Here is a 12,359-nt window from a genome sequence, read left to right on the forward strand (position 1 = left end):
GCTGTCTTCAACAACAGGACAGGTGCCACCGCAGCTGCTCCGGAGACGGGAGCCCCAGGGGCAGGAACGCGGCATTGGCCTTCAAGTTATGACCAGTGAAAAGCAAGGTGGGTTTACCAGGTCTGAGACGTGGGCAGGTGGAAAAGACCCAATATGTGGTTCAAGTTGCAAGAAGAACAAGGTAGCCCGGAGACCTCAGGGTTTTAAAACTTTTGATCAATTAGTTTCACTGTGGTTTTTTGTGTGAGAATGTGTTTCTCTTCATAAATGAATTCCCAGAGCATTACTTTTGAAAAGGGAGAGAGATTTCCAATTCTAGTCCTCATGAGCCCTGGGGCCCCATTTTCCCTGGGGGTGTAATTACTGGCTAGGAATCAGCTACTACGTAGGCAAGGAGGCAGTCAGGAGACTAGAACACTTAGAAGGTGCTGGAGAAGAGCATCCCCAGGGAGGGCACAGAGAAAAGGTCCATCAACCCTGCCCTGGGACAGAGGTTAGACCGGGGGAAACCCTGGAGTGGGATGGGGGTTCACAAGCCTGAGGAGAAATTTCCATGCGAAATGTTTTTGTTTTGGCTTTTCAAGTCCTAAGATAATATTAACATCAATAACAACTTATATTTGTACAATGACAAAAACCCTGTTAACATTCTCTCTCTCTCTCTCCTTTTAGGGAAAGGGTTCACAGCTCAAAGTTACGGGGGGTGGGGGGGGGAAATTAACTGAAAGTATAGCCAAAAGACCTTTACTTTTCCTGTTAAGCTCAGCAGTTTCCTCCTAGGGAGCCAGAGGATGGAAAAAGGAGACATAAGGAGGGGTGAGCCCTCACCCGGTCACCTGATCCCAGCCTCCTTTTAATCTGTGCAAACTAAGGGAGAGTCTTCTGGCCCCTCACACTCTCTCTTGCACCTGTTCAGCTAAATACAGTAGGTATTTAGAGTGAGAACTGATTTGTGAGTTGAGGGTATTTTCTGGAAAGAGACAGGCAGGGTCCAAGAGATGTAAAATGGAGCCATGAGCAGGGTGACCCCTCAGCCCCAGTTTGCTTGGGACAAGCCCAGTTATACCTGTTGTCCTGGTCTGGACATTAAATTACATGGTCACCTTAGCCATGGGTGACTTGGCAGGGTGGCTTTTTTTTTTCTTTTTTTTTCACAACATCGCTTTGACTCTTCCCCTGGGGTAATCAACAAGGTTGTGCAGGCTCAGCTTTTTCCTTCTCAAGGTTCATGGTCGTAAGGAGCTCCGTGAGCATCCCGGGAATGCTAAAGAAGTTAACTGTTCGAACCCTCGTCACCTGTGCCTTGACAGTTCTGGATGGGGCCTCAAGCAGTGACCCACACAGAGCTGGCTGTTTAAAAATCATCTGGGAGCTTGTTAAAAGCAGAGATTTAGGAGCCAACTAACTGCCTGAGATTCTGATTCGGCACATCTGAGAATCTATTAAAAAACGGAAAACAAAGCTTCCCAGGTAGAAGGGACAGGAAAGCTAGATTTAGCCCCTTGTGAGTCACCCTCCTTGGACCCCTGCCTGCAGCAATCCACTGTTGCTATGGAAACCACTGAGCGACCCCTCAGCCAGACGAGTTTATTTCTTTTTTTCCTTTTTTTAGTACACATCTGTTTCAAAAATAGAGGGCATTATTTTTGGAAGAGAAGATTTGTTTCTTCTCTCGAGACATTTATATTTAGAGATGAAAAGCAAGTCCCCCAAAGGCAGAAAACTTTCTCATCTGAAACCCAGCTGAGCAGGAAGCAGGCATCCTTCACTACTTCAGTCCATCTAGGAAGAACTAGTGAGAAGTTATTTCCCAAGGTGAGTTTCAGACTGTCTGGGGCTCCCTGCAGGTTAGTTAGCTGCAGGTGCCTGGCTGGAGGCCTGGCTCATGGGCTTCCCCAAGACGTCAGAGTGGCTGGGGGTGACTGGCTAAGATGATATCAAGACACTGGAGGCTCCAGCTTGAGGCAGACCTGGACAAGGGTGGCCCCACAAAGTCACCATCAGAATAAAACTTATACACACATGGCTGAGTGCACAGATGGCCTGTACTGAGTCACCGTGATAGATATGCCACATTTATGCTCTACAACCGAGCTGAGTAAAGAGCAGCAGCCCATCTCCGTCAGGCCTCAGAAGCCGAGGAGACTGGGGCAAGAGAGGGGCCAAGGGAAGGCAGCTTCATGTTGTAGAATTGGCCTGATGAATTCAGAATTTAGCAATTCTGAGTTCTCTTTTCTTTCAGCTTAAAAAATAAAAACATATAATGGTTGCATCTCAAACAGAAACATCTTGGAATTCACTGCTCTTTGTAAATCCTGATACATCTCCTTGGAACACCAAAGCGAAATGTCCCCTCCAGATACTCACTGGGCGCCCGCGCCTTGCCAGCAGCTACTGTACCAAGGTCGGCAAGGCCCCTCCAGGTACTAGCTGCATGAAGTTCTGCATCACAAAGGTGCTGGTCTCTCTCTGAAATGGGAATCACCTCCTTTTCGTTCTCTCTCTCTCTCCCCCAGCCTTTGTTTGCAGAAGGTGGAATGTGCTTTTCAAACAGACACTCAGCCCCGGGTATGAATCTTTCTTCCAGAATTGTTGCTAATGTGCTTCGCCCTGGTTCAGGGCACAGAAAATCCAGCTCAGTCCCCTGATCCAGCTGGCTGTCAGCACCCTCCATCACACCATCCTCTCAAAGCCCTCGGAGCACCAGGATCTGTATTAATCGGCCTCTTCCAAACATTTTCATAGCTCCACTTCCTTTTGCCTCTGAACACTCACATCGCCACCCAGGACGAGCTTCCCTTGGCTAATACAACTCCCCTCCCCACTATTGCTTCCCCAAACATTAGCGTAACTGCCTCTCCTCCACCTCCAGCTGACTCCACATGTGGATTCGGGGCGAGGGGTAGTCACCAGGAAGACTAGGGCAACCTGCTGAATTTACTCTGAGAGTAAACATCTACCGGTTTAATTTTTCAGGGCCGAGCACATAACGAGAAAATGACACAATGACAAGGAGAATGTGATATAAGGAGAAACTAAGAAGGAACACAGACGACCTGTCACCAGGCCTGGATGGAAAAGAGAAGGAAGGAAGCTTGCATCACAACAGCCCACAAGCCCAGAGTTTATTTCAAACCTCCCCCACCTCCAGTTGCTGCTGTCACACATATCATCGCCCTCCGTGTTTGGGACACTCGACTTCCTCAGGGGGCCTGGGTCCTTCCCCTGGATCTGCCAGGCCATGAGCCTGGAGTCCACCCACTCGCTCAGGGAGTCTGTCCCCCGTCTAGTTTGAGTGCAGGTGACCTTCCCAGCGCACCCTGGGAAGCTGTAGAGCAGTGTGTTCCCCCCCCCCCCCCCCCCCCCCCGTCCCTCTTCTATTTCTCCTAGCCCTATGCTCCAGGTCATTTAGAGGATATTAACCCAGGACCCACAGTGAGCTTAGGGGCGCTGGGAACAACATTGAATGTGTGTGTGCAAGAGCGTGCAATTTTCTGGGGGCAAGATTCACCATTTTTTCCATCAGATTTTCAAAGGGACCCCGAAAGATGAGGAACCACTGACTGGTCCTCAGCCTGTCCTGTGCAACTCGCACAGGAGGTGAGCAGGGCAGCTGGAGGGATGGAGGCGCTCAGGCGGCCGCGGTGGTCGGGGCCTAGCACGGTACCTTGGAGGCAGCCATCACCGCAGCTGTGGCTGCCACGTTCAAGCCTCGCTTCCCGAAGTGCACAAGGGCATCATAACTCCGGTCTTTTGCTTGGACCAGGCAATCGTCGATCTCCTGTCAAAGGAAAAACGGAGACACACTGAGCTGGAAGGTTCAGAGAGATCTCTGTTCTTTCTCCCTTCTCCTGAGGCCTGGGCCTGGCACCTTGTCCAGTCACTGATTCTTGCTGAGACTGAAGTCTTGGGCAGAGAGAGAGAGAGAGAGAGAGAGAGAGAGAGAGAGAGTGAGTGTGTGTGTGTGTGTGTGTGTGTGTGTGTGTATGGGGGCGGGGGAGAGAGACAGGGGAAATGCAGGGCAATGGAAAAGGGAATTTTGAAAAAACAGCAACTCACTGACCCAGGAAGGCTTTCTCAAGCCCTCTAACGTTCCAGGGAGGCGCCAGGGGTCCTGAGTGTGGCCACTCCCTAAGCCCCTGAAGGACCCCGGGGTGCAAAGAATGCCTAGTAACTGTCTAACTCAGACCTGCCACCAACTGGCTGTGGGACCTTGGCAAGTACACAGCATCTACACGCAGTTCTGCCTTCTGAAAAGCGGGGCGGGGTAGCACCTAACTCGGGGGGCACAGTGAGGATTACATGAGGTCACTCCAGTCAAGCGTCGCACACGGCGGCTGGTCTCAGTGAGCGAGGACCACTGAGATCTCCCTTATCTCTGGGGGCTGGGCCCTCGCAGCTCGAAAATTCTGAAACTGTAAAACTATTTCATACTATATCCAAATACCTCCGCCTGTGTTCATCGCTGGGAGGGATTAGGACACAGAAAGAGACAGGTATTATTTCTGTTGATAAGAGAGATCATTTTGCAGGTAATGAAATAAAAGCAGAAATCAGAAGTCACCCAGCATCATACCCCAAGGTAAAGGTAGAGCGGGAAAGAGGACTGGGGTTGCCTTGGGGACTAAAACGAAGTAAAATACTGGTTTAGTTCACATTTGAATCAACTCTGGCTCATTCGTTTCATTTGTTTGTTGTTTTGAGTTGTTTTGTTATATGTAACAGCTGTGACCAGAGTGGCTCCTTTCAGAGTTCAGAAACAATACAAATTCACATATAAAGCCACCTATAGCGCTCTATTTTGTTAAAGAATCCTATCACATAATCAGTTGAGAAAATCAAGTAATATAATTAATGAATTATACAATTTGGAACCAATAATGCCAGTCCTGGGAATTTATTCTAAATCAAAAAAAGAAGTGAAAAGAAGAAACTAAACTTCACGCAGGGCTTTGTTCATGGATCATTATGAGGACCAAGTAAAAGTGAATTACATGCCACCATGTTTATGATCTCAGAATACAAATACTGTATTATGTTAAGTTCTTCTGTTGTTGTGCTGTTTTTGAGTTTTTTGGTACACTTAAAATCTTATTTTAAAGAAAGGTGACAGAGACTAGTATGCATAAAAAAAGAAGTTATAAAACAAGTTAGTAAGACAGGGTCAATGTTTATTTTAATGGACTTTGCATTTTTTTAAAAAGTTGGTTTTAGAGAGAGAGGAAGGGGAAGGGGAGGGAGAGAGAGAAACATTGATCGGCTTGCCTCTTGTACAGGCCGATCGGGGATGGAACCCACAGCAACCTGGGCATGTGCCCTGACTGGGAATAGAACCCGCAGCCTTCCGGTGCACCCGATGATGCTCCAACCAACTGAGCCACATCGGCCAGGGCCATTTTAATGGACTTTGCATTCGATATTGTACGAAACATTAAAAAAACAATAGAACCCACTGAAAGCAAATGTGGCAAAGTAGATACGGTGGAGATGTTAAGCAAAAAATAATTTTATAGATAGTGACATTATCTTATCAGTAGCTTAGAATTAAGTTTCTTTTCAGAAGATATAAGTTGTGATTCTTACATGAATTCTTAGTTATTGCTCACCCTTTCCTGCAATTTTTCTCCCTGTCTTATTTTTTCCATCTCTGACATTAGACATATCTACATTTTCATTTTAAGGATGTTTGTAAAGCAGTTTGAAGCAAAACAAACACAATAGGTAAAGATCATGGAACAAATTATTGTGGCTATTCTCGTTAATACTTACCAACCGGTAATTACCAAAATCGCAGGTATTTCATCGGTAGAATGCATCTCATCGTTGAACAATAAAGCGCACATTGTACTAGAAATTTTTATGTTCTAGTCTCTGTTAGTAGCTACCTGAGTACAATTCCAAGTCCTCTGATCTCTCAATGTTTCAGTTTTCCTTATCATTGTTAAGTTTTAAAAGTATTTTTTACTAGTCTATGTAAAAATCTTATCTACAAAAGGACAGGGGCTGAGCATGATAAAAGAAAGGAAATTCAGTTTGGGGAGTTGAATTATGAGTGAATCTTTTGTCTTCTGTTTCAATTTATGGAAATGTTTTAAAATAAATAATGACGAATAATATCTTTCTGAGAACTTCACAACTATTTCTAAACATGTCCAAACAACAGACTTAAAAAAAAGGCCAGAAGGAACAACTTGCTGGGGACAAATAAGAGCCAATCAAGGGTCTTCTGCAATAAGATTATCTGCCCTTTTTATTTACCACTTTTCAAAGTTTCCACTCGCTGGAAGGAGTGAAAGGCAGAGCTGCATAAATTACCTTTTCTTTTGAAGACAGCGTGGGATGTACAAACTTCCTGTAGAGGAGGCTGGAGCCTTTTGTGTAGGGAGATAGCAGCCAGGCTACAAAGGCTATTTTTAGTTCATAATAGAATGGAAACCTGGAGAGAGATGAGAAGTACACATTCCCATTAGGTTCTTGGCAAGACCACCCTGGGCCTGCGAAGGACCAGACCCAGCACAGACACCTGTCCTGCCTGCAGAGGCTGCCAGGCCCCAGCTCCCTCCTCTCCGCACCCATGAAGGTGTGTGCCCACACGTGCACACACACAGCTCAAGCCCACAGCCTTTTCTGAAAGCTGGTTCGTGTTTTCTCTTGTTGCCAAAGCCAGCCAGGACCCAGGTTCTCTCCAGCAATCACCCCACGCCGTGCCTGGCAACAGCTGGCACTTCCTGCCAGGGGAGGCTCAGTTAGGTTGGAACAGGTGCTCCAGCCCCAGCCTGCAGGCTCGGGCCAGACCTGTGCTCCTCACCCGTCATTTACTCTTCACTGGCGGCCAAGAAGGCACGAGCACCTGCAGGATATAAGCAGGGCGTGGCAGACAAAGAATCTTTTATGAGAATTAAAAGCCTCCCCTCCTTGGCAGTCTTCTCAGCCCCAAAAGAGGGAAGGACAGGAGCCTGAATCTTATCAGGAGAGAGGACGCTATTCACCTTATTCAAGTCAAGGTCAGGCAAACAGAGCTTATCCTTTTGGTGTCAAAAGAAAGAAGAGTTCGAGGAATAGGTAACACACAATTCTGGAGTTTGAAGTCCCGCATGCCGTTCATTTATTCACTCCATAAGCACTTACCCAGTATCTTTATGTGGCAGCTTGTGCTGCGCATTGAGAGACAACGGTGAGCAAAGAAGACCTGATGCCTGCCCTCCTACAGCTTCCCGATCATTGGGAAACACAGACAAGATTCTGACATCAGTGGAACTGACAGTCCAGTCAGGGAAACAGAGATTAAGCAAATAATCACAACTAATATAGATAGCAACCTGAGAGAAGTGCGATAACAGGCCTCTACTAAGCCATGGAGTGCCAGCCCCTTCAGCTGGATGCATTCCTGTGAGCACATCAATTACAAACGGCTTCATCTGAATTTCAGCCCCACTCTCCTGCTTAGCCAGATGACTTTAAGATAGGGAGATTATATTGGATTATTGGGGTAGACATAATCTAATCACATGATCCCTTCAAAACAAAAGCAGAGATCTTTCTCTGACTGGTAGCAGAAGACAAACATTCGAAGCATGAGAAGAACTCAACGTGCCATTGTTGGTTTGAAGAAGGAAATGAGGACCTCGATCTTATAGCCACAAGGAACCGAATTCTGCCTACAACCTGAATGAGCCTGGAGGTGAAGCCTGCTCCCAAGCTGCAGATAAGAGTCTAGGCTGGCCCACATCCTGGCTCTGGCCTTGTGAGGTCCTGAGCAGAGGACTCAGTTGATTCTACCTGGACTTCTGACTCAAAGAAACCATGAAATAATGCATTTCTGTTGTTTTAAGATGCTAAATTTGTGGCAATTTGTTGCAGCAGTGATAGAAAACTAATACACCTCCCAAAATAAAATCAAATGAACTCCACAAGTGGTTGTTGAGCACTTACACCACATATCAAACACTAAAATTTCAGGGCCATGGGTAAGGACATATTCCAGCAACAGGGAGGGGCACATCCATCATCACATAGGATTTCCATTTAACCAAAAAGAGCAAGACTGAAGTACTAATCTTTCTAGGACAGAGCTCATAAAACAAACACTATTCCCCACTGATGGTCCTGAGAAGGAACAGGAAGATAGCAGGAGGCCAGCCAGCACCAGACAGAGAACATCATTAAGAGGGAAAACCGAAGGACGGGAGCTGTCTATGCTGATTAATCGACCACATAGTCCTCATTGGTCCTGGCCTGTTACCTTCATGTCCATGGGACACAGAGGGGCCAATCCAGTGTAGGTCTGCATAAAATGGGGTCTGACTCCTAGTGCCAACCCCTGGAGCCTGGGAAAGACAAAGGATGGCTGAGCAGAGTTCCTTCTCGGCCCCTGGAGACTCAGCCCCGCCCTGAGTCAGTTGTTTACCTGGGCACAGGGCAATGCAGGATGGCACCAGCATATTACGTTAGCTAATCCCGAAGCCACAATGGTGAGACATCTATTTCTCCCAGCTCCGTCAGGGGAAAAACTACCTACTAAGGTCATTGAGGCCACTGACCCAAAACAGGATTCAGAGAAGTGGTGTTCAGGTCTGGTCCCTGGCCTAGGACAAGCTGGAGTGGAGCATAAGTTCATACTGATCTTTTTTGGGTAAGGACATCTTTCTTCAAAATGGAAATATCCATTATTTTTTCTGATGATATTTGAACATGATAAAACATTCACACAACATAACAAATGTGAAGACAACCCCATGGTCCCAAGTTGTGAAAATAACCCTGGTTAACTGATGGGTAGTTTCCACACTACTTTTAGTACACATTCACAGGGACACAGGCAAACTCAGTCCCTTTAAGTGGAAACAGGATACTGTATGTTATTCACAGCCTCTTTTACCTAACAATATACAACACAATACATAGAACTAGTTGATGATTTTTAATTGCTCCACTGCTGTAACAACTTCACTGTTTATAAGAGGAAAAAACTGTCCATCAAAAGGAGATTTATTAAATAAATTATGGCCCATCTATACCATGAAATTCTGTGTGGCCATTAAAAAGAGATCTATTTATGCTTATATGTATATATACATACATATATATTTTTAAATGTATGTATTCACAGCATATACAGCTGTGAATGGTAGTCACAGTGAGGGTGAATCCAGTGGAAGGGACACTCAGTTTTATTGCACACTTTTGTGTACCTTTTCTCTTTCCTTTTTTTTAAACATATGAATGCTTCTTTACCAACTCCATTAATTGAGGAATTGTGCTTCTCTTATCCATGATCATGTCATTATAAGAAAGATAACTGCTCTTACAAGGTCCATCAATAACTATTTACATGAAGAACAATATAGACTAATTTGTTTAAAACTTCCCCGTTAAAATCCCTGCTTCTCTGTTCTGCAGTAAGGTTTTGGGCTGCTTCCAGGCCTTTCCCACATCTGCCCAGACACAGACAACATCTTCCCTTTAAAAGTCCCAATTCCTGGAGCACTTACCAGCACAGGAAGATGTCGGTGAATGTCTCTGCCGTGGTGAAAAGTGCAAATATAATCCAGTACATCATCCATTTGACCTGTTGAACAAAAAAGCAGCAGAGCTAGGTGAGAAGCTCAAGGGCACATGGCTGCCCAGCACTGAGCAGAAAAGGCCAGGCGGTGAGCGCTGGGCATGTCCAGGCAGGGATGCTGCATCTCTAACCCTGCTCTCCCCTTCTCTCCCCAGCTCATGTCTAGTCCCACTCCAGACCTTGGGGCAGGAGGCAAACAGGCTGTTTCCACAACTGACCCAGGCTCAAGGTCAGTGTAGGCCCTAGGTGACCTTCAAGAGCCCTCAGGTGAGCCAGGGAAACCTGCAGACCAGGAGTGGCTTAGGATTCACTCAGGTCATTTTTCCAAGAATAATACCAGGTGAGTGAACTCTCCAGGCTCCCCAGAGACACAGCAGGCAATGAACTGTAGCAAGGCCAGCCTCTCTGGGATGGATCGGTGGTGATCCTCACTGGCCACCTAAGAATCCTCTCCTGAGGGAAAACCCCACGGCCGCTTGCAGAAACTGGATCTTCAAAACCTCTCCCACGGGACCATCCACTCCATTTCCACTGCCTCTCTCCCCCTGAGGCCTTGGTGCCCTCTCTCCTATTTTCCTTGTCTCTCGGCTTTCTGCTCATCAACCCACCCTACAAACCATCCCCATGCGAATCTCCCCAAAGCATGAACTCATCAAACTACTCTTTAATTTTAAATCTCCCAGCCTGGGGAAGGGGATGCGGAGTGGCTCAGGGGCGCGGAAGGGCTGCTCTCGCTCATGCCATGCCACCTCAGCTGGGGACCCAGGAGGCTGCTGTGTCCTGTCCTCAGAACAATGGGGCTCAGTGTGCGAGGTGGCTGGGGGGTGTGCATCGCGGGGATGCTGCTGGTGCTAACGCTGATGAAAGTCACCGTGGATGGTGAAGACTCGGGGGACCTTCAAGCAGAAATCTTTCCACGCTTCTCAAAAGCTCCACTACTAAATCAACAGGGGATACCTCACACGTGCCTTTCAGCCATGCAGGTGAATCTTCCAAAGGTACCATGAAACCATCTACAACTTCAGTTTCCTCAGTGACAGTGACCACTCTGAAACCCACAGCACCTTCTAAAATGACAACACCAGGGGTCTAAATAAATACAGCTCCTACCACCTTAAAGTCTACACTCAAATAACAAGTGTTTCACAGAACACATCCCAGATGTCAACATCCACGATGACCACAAGCCACAATAGTTTGGTGACATCTGTTTCTTCATCACAGCAGGTATAAATTCTAAAGAAAATAAAGGATCAAAATTTGATATTGGCGACTTTGTTGGTGGTAATTAACATTAGGAATTTTATCGCCCTGGCCGGTTTGGCTCAGTGGTTACAGCGTCAGCCTGCAGACTGAAGGGTCCCGGGTTCGGTTCTGGCCAAGGGCACATACCTCGGTTGCAAACTTGATCCCCGGGGCAAATGTGGGAGGCAACCAATTGATGTGTCTCTGTCACATCAATGTTTCTCCCCCCCCCCCCCTTCCACTCTCTCTCTGAAAAGCAATGGAAAAAATATCCTCGGGTAAGGATTAAAAAAATAAAAATAAAAAGAGGCATTTAAGGAAATCCAAGGACCAATGGAAAGAAGATTGATGCAACCTTATCAATTCATTTAAGACAATATTCTTTTTTAAAAGATAGTATAAACAGGCCACAGATCAGTCAGAATTTTGTAGACAGGCCTGAAATTTTCTTGAGTATGTGTTACTTTAGCACTTTAAAGATATAAAACCACTTTTTAAGTACTAAATGTCATTATATGCCTTTAAAGTTTCCTGTGCTTTGGGTTTGAAAGAGTTTAGTTATGTCTTTCTCTGTCTATAGGTTGTATAATTTGTTACTTTTAAATACCAGTACTTCAATAGTTGTGTGTTTTTTTGTATGTGCAAATATTGAGGGAAACGGGGAGGCAAACCAATACTTTGCTTTGGAGCCCATTTTGTAAGCATAAACTTATCTTCCTAATTGTATTTATTTAAGCAAATGTTCAATTTGGTTTGCACTGCTTGAGAATTTATTTACTTGAAGATAAAGGCAATCCAGATGTATATCTCTGGTAGGTAGAATCCAATCAATGACTTTAAAATTTTCTTGGATAACGCATAAAATGGATAACTCAAATACAGATAAATGAGCACTGGCAGTATATCACAGTGATAATTTTGTATCTATCAGAAAAAGAATTAAATCCAATTTCTCTTACTCTTTTATTTTTATTATAATGGCCAGCTTTGGTATTTCATTGTTACTGAGATTTGTTTTTAGAATAAAAATTTATTCTGCAAGTGTCAAAAAAAATAAAAATCTTCCAGCCTGCAGAATCAAGTCCAAATTCCTTAGTCTTCTCTTTCTGGCTTCTGGTAATAGTGGAGTAGTTTACATTGGACTAACCCTCCCGATAATAATGATAATTAATCCTGGAAAAAATATTTTAAAACAACTATTTGAAGGCACTAGAAAGCTATCAAAATGTCGCAGAAAATGAAAGGGCTTCGACTCTTGAAATAAGGGAACTACACCAGGATACATGTTGATGTGGCTGGGACACTCCTCAGCCTGCAAACCATGGAGCAGATAGAACTCAAGAGGAAACTCACAGTTTTATTTTCCTGAGGAATTGGAGAATGAAATTTGAAGACTGCTGGAGAGATGCTGAAAATTGAGATTAAAAAATCTGAGAAAGAAGCAAGCCATAAGGGGGAAAGCCCCAAGGTCCACATATAAATTCCCCTTAAATTCTTGGCTTGCCCCTGAATTGCAAAGAATCAGGTAATACTCCAAGGTGGCTGAGTAAAA

At 45.4% G+C, this 12,359-nt stretch overlaps 1 protein-coding gene and 1 pseudogene across 1 annotated transcript in view; one reads left to right on the top strand and one right to left on the bottom strand.

Annotated features, from left to right (window-relative positions):
* Positions 1–12,359, bottom strand: part of REEP1 (receptor accessory protein 1) — a 56,832-nt gene that overhangs the window by 27,854 nt on the left and 16,619 nt on the right. Inside the window, 3 exon segments of the mRNA XM_087823680.1 lie at positions 3,668–3,781; positions 6,316–6,436; positions 9,492–9,568. Coding sequence (XP_087679806.1) covers positions 3,668–3,781; positions 6,316–6,436; positions 9,492–9,568 — 312 coding nt within the window.
* Positions 10,357–11,396, top strand: LOC148091680 (porimin pseudogene; annotated as a pseudogene).

Source organism: Miniopterus natalensis, chromosome 13 (assembly GCF_054644295.1).
Source record: "Miniopterus natalensis isolate mMinNat1 chromosome 13, mMinNat1.hap1, whole genome shotgun sequence".
NCBI lineage: Eukaryota > Metazoa > Chordata > Mammalia > Chiroptera > Miniopteridae > Miniopterus > Miniopterus natalensis.